This window comes from Mastigoproctus giganteus, chromosome 3 (genome assembly GCF_048544385.1).
Source record: "Mastigoproctus giganteus isolate SK-2022 chromosome 3, ASM4854438v1, whole genome shotgun sequence".
Classification (NCBI taxonomy): domain Eukaryota; kingdom Metazoa; phylum Arthropoda; class Arachnida; order Uropygi; family Thelyphonidae; genus Mastigoproctus; species Mastigoproctus giganteus.
The window spans coordinates 170,685,583-170,706,724 of NC_143577.1; the positions used below are offsets into that span (position 1 = coordinate 170,685,583).

At 34.0% G+C, this 21,142-nt stretch overlaps 1 protein-coding gene across 1 annotated transcript in view; it reads right to left on the bottom strand.

The window, feature by feature from the left end:
* The window catches only part of LOC150088407 (uncharacterized), a 141,712-nt gene that overhangs the window by 107,934 nt on the left and 12,636 nt on the right, over positions 1 to 21,142 (bottom strand). The window contains exons 2-3 of the mRNA XM_090369496.1: positions 11,435 to 11,732; positions 3,246 to 3,374 (exon numbers count right to left, since the gene is read on the bottom strand). Coding sequence (XP_090225622.1) covers positions 3,246 to 3,374; positions 11,435 to 11,732 — 427 coding nt within the window. The remainder of the gene's footprint in view (positions 1 to 3,245; positions 3,375 to 11,434; positions 11,733 to 21,142) is intronic.

Below are 21,142 nucleotides of genomic sequence, written 5' to 3' on the forward strand. Positions count from 1 at the left end.
ATTCATGTTTTAAATAAACTTTTATTTCAATAATAAATATTCTGAAAAAAAATCATTAAAATACAGTTATTCTAAAAACAAAGAAATACATATTGTTACTGCAAAGTTTAGTTATGTTGAAGCATCCACACTACCTGTCTGAATAAAGTGAGCTCTTAAGAAACATAAGCAATCAATAGTATGATCGTTTAAAATGGATCTAATTTTGGTACATATTTGATTAGCGGCAGAAAGCGCCCTTTCAGATTCTATTCTGGTACTGAGATAATCGTAGATGATCTCAGTCCATATTTTCTAGGCTTTGAACTTTTTTAGCAAGAATAGTTAAAAGTATTTCATTAATTTCCAACTCAAGTTGACCTTTTAAAATCTCGTTGGAGTCGGGCAATTTCTTATTTTGGAAAGAATTTGCGAAACACTGATGTTCTGTTTCACGTTGGCCTTCCATGGTTGAATTATGTTCATCGTTTTCTGAAGGAGAAAGACGTTTTATTCAGCGAAGTATAATTTTCACTATAGTATCTTTACTGAGTCTGGAAGAGAGCAAAGAGTGGGGATAAGGAATAAAGAAGAGAGCAAAGAGTGCAGTTAAGGAATACTTCACATATATAAATGCAAAGAACAGAAGGATAAATCAGATTGGACCCTTATGTAATGGACGTGGGATGGTATTAGATAGCATAGCTGAAGTTGCAGATGAACTCAACAGTTACTTTGCATCGATATTTACATATAAAAAAAACCTTTGTGTCAATGAGATATTATGGAAGTGAAGTTGAAATAAATATAATCAATGTTGAAATTTCAAATGATTATTTAATGAGAACTTTTGCACCTACAGGCGAGTAAGGCTCCTGTAGTTGATGGCATATACCCTATAATCTTAAGAGGCAGAAAGTGAGTGCATTGAACCATTAAGGCTAGTTATGGGAGCATCACTGGACAGGAGAGATTCCGTTGGATTGGTGTAAATTGGAACATAAAGACGGTTCTAGGAGTGTAATGGGAAATTACCGACTGGCCAGTCTAATTTCAGTAGTAGGGAAAATTGTGGAGGCAATGATCAAGGGGGAATTCAATTCAGGATCATTCTGTAAGATACACAGCATGGTTTTGTAAAGGGAAAATCAGGCTTAACAAATCTGGTTTGTCATTTTGACAGTTCACTCTTGAGCTGGATTTAGGTAATAATTTCGACATTGTTTATTTGGATTTCAGCAAAGCATTTGACTCAGTCTCACATGACTGGTTACAAGTTGGAGCAGGCTGGAATCATAGGGAAAATCCTTAGATAGATAGCATGATGGTTTGAGGGTTGTGATAAATGGTTATTCCTCAGATTGGGTTAGTGTAAGAAGTGGGGTTCCCCAAGGATCAGTATTGGAAACACTGTTGTTGATTATCTTAAATGACATCTATGAAGGAATGGAGGGCATGAGATCTAAACTTGCAGATAATGAAAGATCAGTAGAGTAGTTAATGATCGCCACCAGGCAGAGCTTCTTCAGAGTGACAGCTATGCTTTAATTCAGCAAAATGCAAGGGCTTACACCAGGGGAACAGCAACCCCGAAATAACTTATACACTTGGTGGAGTTGAACTAAAGTCAGTAGTGGAGGAACGGGACTTGGGAGTTACGATATGGTCAGACATGAAGTTGTTCGAGAGTTGCGGACAGGTTGCAATGTTGCACGGTGTCCTATCGATGATTTATCGAACATTTGCTAGTAGAGATAGCGACGTCATAATCACATAAAGATGATTTTATAACTTTTATGTGATTAAATTATATACATTTTTTTTTTTTTTTTTTTTTTTAAATTAGTACCAAAAAACGTATTTTTTGTATCAATACCGGAAAAAAATTACCGGGATCCCGGTATTGTAAGCGCCAATTATAACCAAGTTTGACTGTATATCTGTATAAAAATAAGAATAAAGTTGGGTTGTTTCAAGCATAAAACTTTGAATTTTCTTTCATGAAAATCCAGTGTACACACACACACACACACACACACACACACACACACACACACACACACACACACACACACACACACACACACACACACACACACGGGTCCACAAACGGGTCCACAAACTTGTTTTGATTTTTAAGGGATCCATAAATCTCAGTAGTTTGGGAACTGCTGACCTAGCACGTCACCAGATACTTGAGTCCCTGATGAGTCAACAGTTTTGTCTCGAGGGCAATCATTCATTTCTTTAAACTAGTAACATGCAAAGTTCTACTTTGAGATTGGTATACCCTTACATCAGAAACAAAGAAAAGAATCATCAGTAGAACTAGGATTTCTATTAGACTGATCATGGATCAGATAGGCTACAAGTCATGAGCTTATGGCTGGTACAGGAATAGCCTGCAGCTATTTCCACCTGAGTCATGGTATCTATGGATGAAGTATTCAAAGATGATTTTGTAGCAACCAATACTAAGGTAAAAAATTAAACTGATAAAATATTACAGAATTTAAATTACTGCAGAATAATAACTGCTTTGGTAACTGCTTATTTACTGCAAAATACTGCAGTAAATAAGCAGTTACCAAAACTTTGATATTAATGAACTTAAAAATTTAAACTTACAAGATATCAAAGAATATAACTTAGCTTTAGAAAAGGTAAGAATTAATATTTACAAAAAATAACAAAACTTAATTTATAAAATTAGAGAAATTAAATTTAGAAGATATTTAAACAAATTAAAAAAAAACAAAAATTTTATACTAAACTTAACCCCATCTTCATTCAATCGTCTTGAATATAATCCAACAGAGTTGACACACGTCTGCTCTCTGACTGTCAAACAACCATTTACCATTCAAATGAAGGTGGCCTTTTCTTGTGGAGGTATCTCATAAGCAAAGAGCACATTAATTATCCTCATAAAATTACAAGAATTTTATGAGGATACTTGAAAAGGAATTCAAATGATACCAACAAATATGTCATGAAGAAAAATGCAATATCTGCATTCAAGAGAGGGACAAAAGGAGGCCAAGGCAACCTTTTTTTGCCAGGGCAAAAAAGTAAAATGTTTGCCTACAACAATTAAGTGTAGGCAAACATTTTACTTCTTCAGTTTTTTATTCCATTTTTCATAAATAAAGTGATGACCACAGTCTTATTTCATTTTAAAATATGTTGGATTACTATGGAAAACCCTATATTTCTGACAATTTTCAGTAGTTTTTTTTAGTTTATTACAACTTAAGTTTACATACCAGGGCAATGCAAATCCTCACTCTCATCGCTTCCATCAGGACACTGGGGTATCCCATCACATACATTATAAATAGCAATGCATTCGCTAGTGTTTAAGCACTGAAACTGGTAATGACGACATGTTGGCTCTATAAAATAAATAAGCTCATAAAAACTAGGGAATGTCATATCTAAAAAAACTAACAAGTCTAAGGGAATCCAATGTTCTGCCAAATGGTTATAATAAAGGGGCAGAATCATAACTTACAGAAGATTGAGATAAAAGAGCAGCTACTGATAACTGTCCAAAGAATGTTTTAAATCACAAAGAGGTAAGCTTGCTTATATAGGAGTTGCTCCAAGAGCAGCAGTTTGCTGCTACTAAAAAAACAGTAACATGCAGTAGCTGTAGTTTTTAGTAGCAGTAGTTATTTTTTTTCTGTAGTAAGCACGTTACTGCAACAAAAAATAACCTTTCTTACAAAAACACAATCAATTATTTATAAATACAGGCAACCCCCGCATAACATGGTACTTCTACAACATGCTCTAACACAATCGATAAATTGTGGCAATCCTTGCAGTACTTTTACAACAAGGTTTCGCTCTAACACGGTTTGAGAATTGCTCAAAGCGTGTTAGCGTGAAATCTCGCATAACATGGTATTTTTGAGCTTTTGGGCTGGGAAAACCCTGCTATTATGTTAGATGTAATTTTCAATATTTCCACTCCTTTTTGTGAATCCTCGTTGTTTACTCGCTAGTTGTTATCGCCTTCGTGATATTTTTCTAAAGCATATTTCTGGAGATCACTACCATAAAACAATAAAACCCATTTGCAGTTTCTGGTTTATTGGTCTTTTCTGTTAATTTAATCAATTATAAACGGATAGTTAAACTCTCTCTTTGCATTTGCTATAGTACTGATAGCTGGAATTCTGTGGGTTTTCATGTTATTATGGTGAAATGCGTTTCCTCTTCCATGAAATATTTAATCACATAAAAAACAAATTTTCAGAAACTCATTACTCTGTATCGTGTTTGTTGCAACTTGTGCATGCTGTGTTCTTCGTTATTAATTGCTTATCATTTTTACTGTTTTTTTTTTTTTTTTTTTTGTGTAAAATTTAAAAAAGTCAGTGAACAGAAACATCAATTAGTATGTACATATTACAGTACATATTAATTAAGCTATGTATGTAAACGTAAATTTATTTTTATTTTGCTAACTGGAAAATATTCTTTTGATTTTCGTGTATCATTTAAAGTGGGGTTCACTGTATTTTGTGGGGAGATCCCTGGGTTAGGTTCTGTGCTATTAAACTTGTGCTTGTTTGAGACCAAAAAAAATAACTGCAACTCGAAGAGTGCAGTCTGTGACTTTTAAAGACAGCAGAAGGTACACGAAATCTAGATGCTGCAGAGAAGAGAGTGTACTTAGCAACGATGAAAAGGAAGAAAATTAAATGAACGTACATTATCAGACACATAAGTACCACAGTTTGTAAGGTAAGACGTTTATTCAGTTATTACTATTTAAGTTACTACTATTATAAAAATAAAGTTAAAATATTAAGTTATTACTACTATAAAAATTAAGTTTCCTATAGTTATTTAAAAAAATGGCATATTTTTGTTGGCTTTTGGAATGTAACCCCCCCCCCTTTTTACTGGTTCTTAGTCCCGTATAACACAGTTTCGTATTACACAAGATTTTGTAGGAATCAAACTACCATGTTATACAAGGGTTACCTGTACTCAATTTCACAATGCAGGAGGCATGTGTACCATCAGGAACCTGGAGAAGTGGTAACGGAGGGAAGGATCAGCGTGCAGTAGGCCTTGTGTAGTTTGAAAGTGCTAATGTCTGTGCAGCTCTCATCTTGCAGAACACAAGGAATTATGTCCACAAGGATTTCCCATTGCCACCATGCAGAAACACCTTCATAGCACAAGTTGTGCAATATAATTAGAGCTGTCTTCAGGAAACAGAGCTTTCATCATGCTGCTCAGCACAAGTTCTTCTGCAAGAAGAAGTGTAGTATACACAATTTATAATGTTGGCTTGCAGAACAACAATATGCAAACAGATCTCCCAACTGCACACAATAACCAACAGTTATTTTCAGATATCTTGGCTCTTAACTGAATTTATTTTGGCCAAAAATAAACAGTAGTGTCATTAATGAATTGATATGCAAGTTCTGGCTTATAAGATTGGACAGACATTTCACCCAATGCAATCCAGACATTACATGTCACCTTGAACAACAATGGATAGTGTAGTGTGGCTAATACTGTGATGGTAACAGGAAATCCTCGAGCACTCGACCTCAAAATCTACACGACTCCTTATGACTAATTTGTCCTGCAAAATGGAACAACTCAGAAGCCAACACTTTCAGACAATGCAAGACTTATAGTAAGCAGCAGATAATGCCTTGATCACACTTGTTTAGGATAAATGTATTAGAGAAGGCTAAATATTACTTGTACAGAATTTAATAATCAAATATTTGTAATTTGTGGTCAGCAAGTTTTTTAAAAACAAAACAGTTTTAACCAGTTTACTACATTGTGCCAAAAATATTAAAAATAAAGTAAGACCCCCCCGTATCTGCAGGGGGGGTATACGTTCCAAGACCTACCATGGATGGCTAAAACTGCGGATATAAGCAAACACCTGCTGATCCCATATATAAAGTGATTTTCTCGTACATACATACATATAATAAAGTTTAATTGATAAATTAAACACACAGTAAGACATTATCAATATTAAATACGGTAATTGGTCTCTTTTTTTTTTTTTTTTTTTTTAGCAGTAGGTCTGAAGACAATAGGTACACTAATCTCCCAATGACGACTTATAACGCGGTTCTTGTCGCTTATTTAAGACTTGCAAAATATCTGTTTATACCTATTCTAGTTATTACTTGGATTTTATGATTTCTGGTTTTTTTTGTTTTTTTTTTTTAATTTGGAGTCTTGAAGTGACCCGGTTAATCCACTTCCCGGTAAATCGGGAGTCTGCTGTTAAAGTTAAGTTAACTTTAACTTAACTTTAACAGCAGAGTTAAGTTAAGCAAAGTTAAGTTAACTTTAACAGCAGACTCCCGATTTACCAGGAAGTGGATTAACCTGGTCACTTCAAGACTCCAAATTAAAAAAAAAAAAAAAAACCAGAAATCATAAAATTCAAGTAATAACTAGAATATGTATAAACAGATATTTTGCAAGTCTTAAATAAGCGACAAGAACCGCATTATAAGTCATCATTGGGAGATTAGTGTACTTATTATCTTGCAACCCCCGCTGTCTTCAGACCTACTGATAAAAAAAAAAAAAAGAGACCAAATGTTTAGTTTTATTTAGTGCGTAACATCGAGAGTTGTATTCCACTGCACCACAGTGGAATACAACGTTTTATACAAATTTTGTTTCATTATTTGTCAGGGATGTCGGAATGTTTTTTTTTTTATTTTATAGTAACTATTTTCTTTTTGTTTAGAAATCGCGAAAACGATGGGCAAACGCAAGGGTTGTGCTTTCAAATTAAACAAAAACTTGAAATTATTCAAAAGTTTGAAAACATTTTAAATCTCTAAAGAACCATTATAATGTTGCTGACCAAACCATATGCAACATTGTAAAAAATAAAGGGAGGCATCGTATTGGACACAAGTAGTAAGTGTTAAGTTTTTTCCTGTGGTTAACCGGGGGTAACTGAATCAGCAGATACCGGAGCACAACTGTATACAAGTAAAATGTAGGTTTCAATTAAAATTAGCTATTTCGTAAATAGTTTACAATATGACTAATTTTGTACAGTTCATTCTGATATAATGCACCATCTTACCAAGTGCATTTCAAGTTATGTGCATGTTGACCTTTGCACATTTCAAGTTATATGCATGTTTATCTGACGCCTTGTCTGTCATTACACACACAAAAATTGAAAGTTATGTGCATGAAATCCGTGTGTTTCCATGTTCCTAACTAGTGCCATTTTGGTTTATGGTTGTCTGTGAGCACACTGCACATAAAACAAATCAAAATACACTGCATATTTTGATTTGTTATGCGAGGTGTAGCAATAAAGTTCTCAGAATGATGAAATAAAAAGAACACAAAAGCGAAGGAGCTCAAAAATGGTTTCATTTTTATTCAAAGTAATCACTATCTGATTGATGCACTTACTACGCCATTCTTAAGTTTCTAAAAAGATTCAGTGAAGGCATCTAAAGAGAGGATGTTCAGTTTCACAGTTACATTTTAATGTCTTTATGTCCTCAACATCTTGAAATCTCTTTGCTTTGAGGACAGTTTTCATCTTGGGAAAGATGAAAGAAGTCCGCTGATGCTAGTCGGGAGAGTAGGGTGGATGGTCGATCGAATGCCATATTTCATTACAACAAATGCAGAATGTGTGGGGGCACTGTCGTGCGCAACAAGAACCAACTGCCTTTCTCTCGAAATTGCATTCTCATCCAGGAAATGCACTTCAATAGTCTTTGAAGCACCTGTATGTAGAACGCAGCATCAACTCACTCCAAGTACGAGTTCTTTGTGAATCACACCTGTTTTTTAGAAAACATGATCAGCATCACTTGAACCTGGACTTCTGTAAACCTTTTGGGCATTGGCAATGATTTTGAAGTCCACAGCATGCTCTAACACTTTGTTTCTGGATCATACTGAAACACCCGACACTCATCTCCAATGACAATACAATTGAGGAAATCAGGATTGTCTTGAAAAGTCTGGATGAAGTCTTCACATGAAGTCAGTCTTTGTTGCTTCTGCTCATCCGTGAGGCACAGATTTTGCACAGACCTTTTCCCTAAACCTTCATGCAGAATTTGATGAATAATTTCCTTATTCACATCTAACTCAACAGCTATGATTCTGAGGATCAAATGACAATCTCTTACCACAATTTCCTGAACTTTTGCAACTCTTTTCTCATTTTGAGAGGTTGATAGGCGCCCACTTCTTGGGTTATCACAAACATCCTAACATCTGTCTTTGAACTGCTTATGCCATTCAAACATATACAACTTAACCTTTCATCACCATAAACAGTTTTTAACATTTCATTCGTTTCTGTGGAGAAATGTTTAAAAATCCATATGAAATGAAACAAAACATTTCAGTGTCATTTCATATGGATTTTCCCAGTTTAAGGTAAATTTGATATTCATCTATTGCCCCATTATTACAAAATTGTTACATGGAACTTTAACACTAACAAAACTGATTGTTACTTGCAACCCGAACCTACTGGACAACCTTAGTATCACCATTTGTCGGAGGAAATTTGTACTACAACATAACATTTCCATTTATTTTCAAACCCATCAAACATGACTGCAACAGCTCCAATTCAGTAACTTTATTGCCACACCTTGTATATATTCTTATCTTTTGTCTTAGTACAGGCCTGGGGGAACATATGCAAATTAAGTGAACAAACTGATGCGAAGTGAAAAGGTTTCACATTTTAAAGAGGGTGCTCCATCATGGAGTAGCTGAAATCATTTTTCAACCCACCCTGTAAAATTTCAATAGTGGCTCATGTGAAAGGAGATATCCCTTGCCATCAAGCTGACAGTAAAACCAGTAACCAGTAAGTACTGGAAGAAACCAAGTGGGATGAAAGCTTCCCTTTTTTTGAGAAGGTAAAAGCTTCTTTAAGAGTCAGTACTATTCTATATAATCTTATTATTACACATACAGAGATAGCATTCCATTAAGAATATACTTAGTTGCACCACCTTTAGCACATAGCACAGCCTAGATAAATAATAGTGTAGACTTCACGAGGTGCTTTGGGGGGGGGGGAATCCACATATATGTTAACCAATATCATTTATACCGCATCATCCTTCATTTGCCATGTATTTGATGATAACGGATCCAGACATTGAACGACCTGTTCCACATGTTCAGTTGGGTTAAGATAAAGAGTTTAGCAACCATGCGAAGGAGAACTTACTGGAACATCAATCAAACCACTGCATGAGTGTTATCTTGAAAGATGCCTGGTGGTCTAGAAAGACTACCACCACCAAAAACTGGACATATGGGAAGAAATCATGAACCTGTATGAGTCTCCAGTGAGGCACTGATTGAAGGGTACGGGGGGGGGGGGGGCAGTCTCCCATCCAAACATGCCTAAGACCATTATGCCGTCAATGTCAACCTGTACAACTATCTTCATGCAGTTGTGCAGTGTGATTCAAAAGCCTCATGTTAAGTACATCACACCCACATTTGTCCTACTGCATAGTGCAGTCAACAATGAAATTCATCAGATCAATTCATTTCCAGTCACCCACTGTCCAGTGCAGGCTCATTTACTTGTGACAGGCTGTCAGCAGCAAGAGTAAAGCATTTCTAGTGGCAACACATGCTCCACACTAATATGGATCATGCCACTTCTGTGCTGTGTTGTATTGTGTTTGGTTTCTCCACTGTGGCATATCTGTTCTCACAGACAACACATTGGATCCTCCCTTGTCCCTTTGGTTAACAACATGTGACAGGCACGTATGGTGCCTTTGGAAAAGAAAAGAAGTAATTAATGCATGAAAATGATGCAACAGGAAATCTGCACATTGCTATGTTTTAATAAACTATATTTTATTATTTTATTTCTCATAGAAAATGATATTAATACAAAAGAGGACACTATTAAATCACAGCAAATGTTAAGTACATTTACTGGAATGGTTACAAGAGAACAAAATAACCATCACAATACAAGCACTTAACATCAAGATTTTGTTTTGAAACGGCTTTGATGCCACTAAACTCCACGTCATTCCTTTGTTGTTAAATACTTGTATTGTGGTAGTTATGTAGTTCTCTTGTAACCATTCCAATAAATGTACTTAATATTTGCAGTTGGTTTAATGGTATCTTTCTTGGCATTAATATCATTTACTATGGCTTACCATGTATAATCCACATTTCAGATAATTTATTTTTCATGTTTTATGTACAGTAAACCCCCGCGAATAGCGGGGGTTACGTTCCTGAGAAATGTCGCGAATACCGAAAATGCGAATACTGAGTTATGGCTCCCATAGTAATAAAGGGGTTCCGTTACAAAGTATGAAATATATAAGAAAAACTAGTCTAAAATTTTGTCTATGTATGTATTATATGTACCTTCATAATATGACTATGTACATAGACAGTACACAGTGAAATGCAAGCATATGGCATCGAAATGAAAATAAGAAATAATTTAATATTAAATGTAATATTTATTAGAAATTTCAAACAAATCTTTCAAACCAGCGCCTTTGCTTGCTAGAAAAAAAAAACATCCCGCCAGTGTTATCACCAGTTTCGCTAAAGTGTTGATAAAGGAGTTTTGCCTTTTCACGAATGATGAGTAAACTTAACGGAATTTTATTTTGAGTTTGGTCTTCTATCCTCAGATTTAAAGCTGTTTCCATTTTTTCTAATTTAACATCACGAGTTACAGAGCAAATTTTTGAAGCAATTAGCGCGTTTTCACGGACAGTACGGCAGATTTTTTCTTCCGATTTCTTGATTGATCGTACCGTTGACTCATTGATTTTATAATGTTTTGCCACTGAGGAGACGCTTTCACCATTAGAAATTTTGTCTAATAGCTCAATTTTATTCGCTAATGTCATCACCTTCTTTGATATTTTCACATTTCTCTTTTTATTCGTAGCCATATTTTTGTAGGGGTTAGAAAGAACTTGTCCGCAATAAAGTCACTTTCTTCCGTTCACTGGAAAACGGTAGATTTATCATTTTTGTAAGCATATCAATTTATAAACATATAAATTAAAAGCAAACGATGAAACCTTCCATGACAAACGCATAACACATACTGAACAAGGATTAGCGAGAAACATCCACGCTCTCGATTTTGTCACCCCTCTCCCCCCACCCACTGAGCGCTGTTTTGACCGGGAAAGATAATTTTAGCCACGCCCATGTTTTTTTATGGCGGAAAATATTCACGGCACTTTAAAATTCACATTTTTTTAGGTTTCATTTTATATTAAATCGGCGATCGCGAATACAGATACCGCGAATAGCGGGGGTTTACTGTATTACCAAATATAGGCAATATCAACATTCTTATGAAAAATTAAGGAATTTAATATGCATAATAATTATCTAAAAAAATATAAAATAAAAAACTTTCATTAAAACTTACCTGAATGTTTAGGTAAAACAGCTACATTATTCACAAAATTAACAGGTAATGGAGTAGATTTTGTTGTCTGAATCAAAGGATTCTCTGTTGAGAGTACCATTTGGATGGCTTGAGTACTGGATGTATACTGCAATTGGGCTAATTCTTTCTCATGTTTCAGCTGAGAACCCCACTGAGCCAAATCATAAGGGTGATGGTTTGTACGCAGAATAGAGCTTGTAAAAAAATTGTGACTAGCAAATTTACAACGAAAATCAGCTGGAGACCCACAATCAAAAAGATAACAACTGCGTTTGCTCTATAAAAAACAAAAAAATAAAATAAAGAGTAAATAATTAAAGTACAAATTACTTCTTCATATAGGACTGGGAAAAGGTGATGATGAAAATACAAACAGTGCACTTTAAAAATATTAAAAAAAAAAAAAAAAAAAAAAAACTTAAAAATAACAAAAAACAGATTTTCTGAAAACATTCGGAGCAATGACTTTTCATTCTATTTTCTTCTTATACTTTTTTTTTTTTTTTTTGTCCATAAAGTTTTTTTTTTCCAGGACCACATATGGGATGTAGAAATAAGTATAGAGACACATCAAGTAAATATTATAAGCTAGCCTAATTCTCAGATCTTGAGAATACCATCATTAACCTCTTAAGCTATGTATTCTGCTATATGTGATATAAACACGAGATATAACATCAGAACTGCACAATTGCCATTTCCAACATCTGTTGGAGAAGAGCTGCTATTGTATCCTAGATTTTAATTTTCAAATTCTGAATCATTGTGAGATGTGAATGATAAATTGCCAACATTCCCCACAAAAAGAAGTCTTGGAGCTGTGAACTCAGAGGCCAAGAAATGTCTCCAAATTGAGAAATAAAAAACTCACTGGAAATAGGTTTCATAACAATTCCATAGAAATTCTAGCTGTGGAAGGGGAAGGGGGGTGCTTAACCTTGCTGAAACAAATATTCATACTGATGTAATTCAATTTAGGTTTCAATCATAGTGCAGTAATGTTCTGCCATAACATTCTCAGATTATTTTCAAAAAGTAAGGATGAAATCATCACACAATATGGTTAACTTAGCCAAATGAAGAGGAGTGTCAAAGTGATGCATTTTCTTTATTTATAAACCAAGAAAAAACAATTCATTTAGAATGTTTGGACATAGGTTTTTCAGCTCTGAATATTGTCTACAGAACCATATACTGCCCATTTTGCCAATTCTTGAACAACACACACAACCTTTTATAGATGCTTTGATGCAATTTTCTTTTAACAGTTGTGTCCAAAATGTTGGACACAATTGTTAGAAGAATGCTGCAGCATGCCACATAACTGATCTATGCTGGCTAAGAATTACTGCATCAGTAACTTACCTTATATTTTCTGGAGATTTCACACTACGTTCATATGGAACACATCTTGTACTGAGTCCATCATTCACCACTTGATAATCCAGTTATTATGGCGTGATAAGAGTATGACAGGTTTGAAAATATTCATATCATTCCATAATACGAGAACTGCAGAAATAACACTTTGACAAAACCTTGAGTTTCCATTATGGAATCAGTCTTTTCAAATAATTCAACATAAGCAACACAGAACTGCACAAGCCAACATGTATTCATAAACTGGTATAAAATGACAGTAAACAATAACTCCAACTCCTGCCTTTCAATAGCTAATTTTGCATGCAACTACATCCAATTCAGTTTTTAACTTCTAGGCACAGACATAGTCATGCAATTCAAATATGTTTACACTTTATGATGCATGTATGAACTGTTCACAAGCACTGGCCTCAAACTGTTTATACAAGCCATGTCATAATAGGCATACTAATAACTGTAAGCATTACATAATAAGCTACTCTCTCAACTAGTGCATGAACTGAAAATTAGAAGGGGGGAAAATTAAATGTAATAAAGGAGTTACATTTTGCAAATCGAAATCTGTGCTTGAGCCATAGCTCACACACAGGCTCAGGTTCACAACAAACCTACAAAACCAACATAGCCAACACATTAGTTCAGATCATTTACTGAGACATGCAGATCCTTGGCTTTTCTTTCTTCAATACCCCTCTACAAATCCACTATCAAAGACCATAACATGATAGTATTGTATTTCATTTTTTCTTATTCTAACTTTGTATATTTACCTTATTTTAACACCTTCAGTTACGTACAAGTTAGTGCAAATGCATCATATTAGTACACAGCTAAACTCGTAGTATATTAAGTGGGTAGGTACCCTAGTGATGCAATGATGACAAAACAGTTATGAAGTATAACTCCACAATATCCACACCATCAGGCATCTCTCATATTGTGGAGTTATACTTCATAACTGTTTTGTCATCAATGCATCACATCCTACCCACCCACCGAAGAAGGGCCAAATAGCCCTGAAACGGTGCCGTCTGGGTGGTGGTGGTGGTATCCAGCAGAGAATAAGTAACAACGGTCTTCTCCTTTGGTGAAGCGTTACTTATTCGAAGTAGTGCAATATCATGGCAACTCGTTGTGAAGGTATTCACAATATGAGATATAACTTAAATGATGCCGCCTTTGCATATTTGTGCTAATTCAGAGTTTAGCTGCGTACTAATATGATGCATTTGCAGTAACTTGTATGTTGTCTGAATCTCTCGCAGCCCGAGGCTAAAGCCCTAAACACATATCACCTTCAGTTACTTATGTACCAATAAGAAATCATTATTTACCACTGGCTATACACTGCACTGTGCCATCATTTGACACCTGTATGCTTTTCCAAGAATGGCAGCCACTACTAATAAACATAAGTTCATGCAGAGTAGTTTCCTCTTTCATATCAAGATTAAATGCATTTTTTGTCAAAAGTTTACCCAATGTAAATATTATATCAGCAATGCCACTGCTGACCTAAAGTATTATATATTTGCAATATCAGGCTTAATATTCATCCTATATTTAAGGCTTTAAGGTGACCAGACATCCCAGTTTTGTCCTAGCATCCCCAAAAAGTTTCTCTTTGGGTCTCAAAAAATATCCCAGTCATTTTTTTTTTTTTTTTTTTTTTTTACAAAATTTTAAGACATTCACATCTATAATTCTGGCAAAACCACTTATATGCATAATTTCACCAAGGCCTGATTCTAAGAAATTAAAGATGACAGATAGGCATATATTTCCCTTCCTTCCTTCTCTTCTATCTAAAAGTGGTTTTTGTGGTGTAGATCTGAGAGTGTACCCACTGTGTCATACTGCAATGCACCTTCCCATGAGCTAAAAGACCATTCCATGGGGGGACAGACGATACACACACCATACAATCTGCATTGTATGGTGAGATTATCTGCCATCCCATTTCCATTGATCATGCTCAAGGATGTAATATTATTTTCATTACTAATTTATCAAACTTGGTGATTTTTAGAATTTTGTTCTTTATAAGACGTAATACATAAAAAAGTTACTGACATTTTCAAAAATTCACTGATTAAGTTTATAACAAGTGCTCAATGGGATACTGAAAATTTGTAAAGCACTGAAGGTATTTTTAAAACCTTGTGGAATGCCGGTCATTGTGATCACGTTTGTGAATTGAATTTTATTTCTATTAAACAGTGATTATAATTAGCGAAAATAGGAGGAATATTATCCACAGGCTATAAAAGTAAAGATATATTAAGTACAAATTTACACTTTATTACCTTACCAATTAAAAAATTAAATGATACGTGAAAATCGGAAGAATATTTTCCACAGGTCAGCAAAATAAAAATAAATTTACACTTACGTGCATAGCTTAATTAATATGTACTAACTAGTTGAAATTTCTGTTCACTGACATTTGTGGGTGGGGGTTAAAATTAAAAACAGTAAAAAAGATAATCAATCAATAACAAAGAACATGGCACACAAATCGCAAGTAACACAATACGCGCAAGTGAGAACAGTGTAACAAGTTATGAAGCTTAAAAAATAGGAATTAAGAGAAGATTCTGAAAATTTGTTCTTTATATGATTGAAGATTTCGTGGAAGGGGAAACACATTTCACTATAACGTAGAAACCCACCGAATGTTGGTATTATCACAAATTCAATAAGATTGAGTTTACTATCCGTTTATAGATTGCACTAACAGAAAAGCATACTAAACCAGAAACTGCTAATTGTTTTATGGTTATGACCTCCAAGAAATACGACCAGACAATGTGGTATGGTCAGAAACAATCATAAGGAAATTGAGTGCTGCAGCCTCCTGCCCCGACTAATTGGCATGTTGTCCCAATTAAGCGAAGTAAACCATGGCTATTTTTTTTTGATTGGGTTCTGTTCTTTAAGATTTGTCGCAAATAAACGGCTGCTCCGATTAACCAGAATCCACTGTGTGTGTGTGTGTGTGTAATGATAAAATTAAAAGTAATTAATAGAAAATACAAAGAGATGGAGAAGTAATTAACACAAAGTGCCGAGCCTAATAGAAGGAAAGTAAGAAAGAGAAGAGAATGAGAAATTAAAAGAAAAAGAATATTAAGAACCTAAAAAAATGTTTATAAAATTATATAGAATTAAAGGCTGAATTAACAAGGCAATCATATATACATGAACTGAAAGTGAAAGAAGAAATTAATGTTAAATAATAGTGAGCATCAAAATAAGAGTGGTAGGAAAGATAATAGTGGGAAAAAAAAAAAAAAAAAAAAAAACCCTTTGATGCAAACTAAATAAAGTATTTCATCAGGGGACTACACCTGATCATGTACCAAAACACTGCATTTCTATAGACTTATGTTGATGAAGGAAAGATTGAAATATAACAACAAAAAAAAAAAAAAAAAAAGGGGGGGGGAGAGATAAAACCTCCAAAAACGTAAGTAATGTAAATTCTGAATCTTCTAAAGGACGAAAAGTTTTTGAAAAAAATGTTTTGAAAAAGACGAAAAGGTGATTTTATGTATTATAAATGCAATAAAGTAACAGGCCGTGGCATAGAAATGGGAAATAATACAGGGTAAGGGAGGGAAAAAGATAATAAAACTAAAGGAGGCGAAAACAGCAAGAATGAGAAAAGTAGGAATGTCCGAATCGCCCTCGTATTGCACTAATAGTTCAGCGGACAAAAGAAAGAAGAATAGAAAGTAGAAAATTCCATTTTTACTTACTCATCTTGATGAAATATTTTCTTTCTAATGTAATACATTTTGGCCAACTTTGATGTAACATAACAGGTATTTAATTGTTTTCTCCTATTCACTATTTTTATTTACTTTTCTGCTTTTTCGGCATTTTATTTTTGGCATTCTAAAATATAACACAGGCTATTGGTATTAGTTTCTACTTCTACTACCACTCTCACAGCCAAGGCCCTCTCTAAGAGGTTGGGTATTTACACACCTAGCTTGCCTAGTATCCTTTAAACTCTTTTCCTTTTCTTTTCATCTTTCTACTTTCTATTCTTCTTTCTTTCATCCGTTGAACTATTAGTGCAATACGAGGGCAATTCGGACATTCCTACTTTTCTCATTCTTGCTATTTTTGCCTCCTTTATTTTTATTACCTTTTTTCCCTCCCTTACCCTGCATTATTTCCCATTTCTATACCACTACCTGTTACATTTATTGCATTTATAATACATAAAATCACCTTTTTGTCTTTTTCAAAACATTTTTCAAAAACTTTTTGTCCTTTAGATGATTCAGAATTTACATTACATTTTATACTTTTAAGCCATAAAAATAAGGCACTTCACACTTTAATTTGCTTTAATTTAATTACATACACTGTTGGGGCTACCTTACATTTTTGGAGGTTTTATCTCCTCCCACCTTTTTTTTTTGTTATATTTTAATCTTTCCTCCATCAACGTAAGTTTGCATAGAAACGCAGTGTTTTGGTACATGATCAGGTGTAGTCCCCTGATGAAATACCTGATATATGTACCAATTTTATTTAGTTTGCACCAAAAGGGTTTTTTCCCCCTATTACCTTTCCTACCACCCTCATTTTGATGCTCACTATTATTTAACATTGATTAATTTCTTCTTTCCCTTTCAGCTCATGTACATATGATTGGCTTGTTAACTCAGCCTTTAATTCTATATAATTTTATAATTTTTTTTTTTTTTAGGTTCTTATATTCTTTTTCTTTTAATTTCTCATTCTCTTCCTTACTTTCCTTCTATTAGGCTCGGCACCTTGTGTTAATTACTTCTCCATCTTTTTTGTATTTTCAATTAATTAATTTTATCATCATATTTTTGTATCCTGTCTTTGCAGCTTTGTGCATACAGGTGCAATTCCTGTTTTTCTTTTATTTCCTACTCATATATACATACTATATATATATATATTTTTGTATACACGTTTTGTGGTTATAGTACACTGTATAACAGTTTAGCTAACAGGAGAAATAACCTAAGTACAGTAGAACTGTCATTTATCCAGAATAATTTGAAAGGCTGATTTTTCTTCTTTTTTTTTTTTTTTTATTAATGGTAGTACTTGAGACAAATATTTATTGCTACGAAAGTATTTCTGTCTGTTTTTTCATGTCGTATATCTGGTGAAATGTTTGATTAGGACTAATGGGTTTCTCAGAAACCAGGAGTGATAGTTTAGTCATTCGCTTTTCCATGACATATTTTCGCTTCAATCCATATTATGTTTAGTTTAGCTCCAGATTCGATAAGAATAATATTGGCCCGCAACTATGCGATTCATTATCTTTCTCAGTTTTTTAAGGTAAAATGTAAAGGAAAAGAAACATCCCTGAAAGAAATAGGTAGAAAACCAGGAAGAATTAGATAAAATCAAATTGATAATATTAAGAAACTTGAGATTTCACAGCAAAAAATAAATAAATAAAAAAATAATCTAACATTATTTTTAAAAAATACTTTAAATATTTTTCCCACAAAATTTACAGTAAAATACCTACCTGAATAATTTTTATGTATAACTTATTATTTTTTAAAAATTAAATAAATTCGGTTTTTTCACGCTATTTTAAGTCTTTCTTTTACCTTAACACATTATAACAGAATTAATTTAATTTTACCTTATGTTTAATTATCTGGAAACTTTTGCTATCCAGAAGGGGTCTGACATTAATTATTCCGGATAACAAGCACTCTTCTGTAATTAGTAATTAGGATAGAAATAGACACTCCTGCCTGCATATTACACTAATAGTCCAGACTGTGGAAAATTTTAGTTGTAGGAAATTAATAGTATATGACAAAAGAATATAAAATTGGTGCTCAGGTTAAGGTGGAGTACGATTTCCCATTCACGCTAATAACAGCCCTGGACATGATAGATATGCATATCCGTAAGTAGTTGTATATATACAAATATGTAATAATCTTATAATTAATCTTTCATTTAACAATATTGCCTTATATTTAAACTTTTGCTATTATAACGTTAAACTTGTAGGTAACTGGCTGATATATATGAAACGGTATCTCTTCGGAATGCCATACCATTTCCCTGTTTCAGCAAAATATGTTAAACAGTCCATATAACAACCTATGTTTCAATAGTTTCCAGTACATATATCCTTATAGTGTGACCAATAAGTTTAAAAAAAAAAAAACTTATTGATCCTTATAGTGTGACCAATAAGTTTAATACAGTTTAATTTAAAATAAATGAATTTTTAAGGGTTTTTCTATACCCTCAAAAATTCGGCATTAACATTATGTTCAGTGGTGTGCTGGTAAAATTTTTAACAACCACCTTGCTTAAAAAAAACAAAAAAAAAAAAAAAAAACAAGAATATATGTATGTATATTTGTTGTAAGTTTTACTGATTTACAATAATTTGGAATAAAAAAAATTTCAAACAATAATAACCTCTAAGTTTAATCTCTTCAAGTTATTCAACAGTAACCTAGAAGAGATTAAACATGATATCTACCCCCAATTATCTTATATTAACCAAAACGAATGTAAGCAATAGAGAAGAAGCATTTCTAGACTTGAAATAAAAATTAATATGAATAATTACGTATAAACCGGAGTATACAACAAAGGAGAAGACTATAACTTGGAAATAATATACCTAAGCAATTGGAGCTCCAATATACCAGTTAAGATACAGAGAAATATAATCACTTCACAAGCAATAAGAAGAAGCAATAATAATAAAAACAGATGAGGCATTGAAGACATTTAAAGATAAACTCATTAAAGACAGAATTCCCAACAGGTATATTGAATATTACTAAGTAACGTAATTCATAATAGAATAATAAAAAAACAGGGTCCATGCAGATTAATAACCAAACTGCAAATATCAAGACAGTGCCATTATGTAGAAATTTGTAAATGCATTAATTCAGCCTTCATGGGCTAGTCTAAACCCTGTAGCATGTAAAGAGAACACCCTCTTGAAGCTTTGTGAAGGCTCTACTAACCAAACTAATAGGTTAGTTTGGTTAGTAGAGTTGGTTTAATTGGTTCAATTCAATTTAATATAGTTAGGTATATAGACATAACATGTATATAGAATTAGTTTACATAGGGAAATGTGTGTGTGTGTATATATATATATATATATATATATATATATGTTATCAGACACTCAGCCTAAAACACTGATGGATCCAATATCTCTCTATTACAGAAGATTTAGGAGAAGTCCGGTTGGCCTGCCTCCCTAAAATCCACTCATGCACACCTTCTCGATGGTAAGCCCTGTTACGTCACTTAGGTGGCAACGAACGTGTAGAGTGGTTCTCTTCAAGACGCCCGGTCAGCGTGAAGAGGAAAAGACCAAACCCTCCAGCAATGAGAGCACAACAATACAAATGGCCCTCAGTCCCCAGCAGCTTTCACTCTCCCTCTTACGGCAGCGAGAGGATCAGAGTGGAAGCAGAGGGTGCTAAGAATCTCTGGGTACGACCAGGCTGCCATGCACGGAAATTGAACTTGGCCTGTTATAACGTACGATCACTCATCGGTGAAGACAGGATATTAGAGCTGGAAAAGGAATTAGAAAATGTGAATTGGAATATCATCGGTTTGGCTGAAACAAGAAGAAGAAATGAATCACTTATAAGTTTATCAAGTGGAAATCTGCTGTACACCAATGGAAACAGTGAAAGGAGTGAAGGTGGAGTTGGGTTTCTGGTCCATAAAGATTTTAAAAACAACATTTTGGAATTCAAAAGTACATCACCAAGGGTGTCAAGACTAATACTCAAGATTTCTAAGAGGTACAAGCTAAAGATTATAATGATTTATGCACCAACATCGAGCCATGATGATGAAGAGGTTGAAGAAATGTACACTGAAATTGAGAGTCTTCTAGATGAGCAGAAAACCCACTACACTATTATTATGGGGGGCTTCAATGCTAAGGTTGGAAAAAGGCAAAACAGCGCAGAAAGAGGAACTATAGGAAATTTTGGAATTGGTGAAAGAAATAAAAGAGGTGAAAGACTTGTGGAATTTGCAGAATCTCAAGGAATGTCAGTAATGAACACTTTTTTCAAGAAAAGGGTGAACAGAAAGTGGACATGGAAGAGTCCAAATGGATTAACAACTAATGAAATCGACTTCATCCTCACTAACAGAAGATATATTGTGACTGATGTTACCGTCCTGAATAAGGTAAATGTTGGAAGTGATCACAGAATGGCAAGATGTACACTTGATATAGATGTAGGAAAGGAAAGGAAATGAAAAAACTGACTCGAG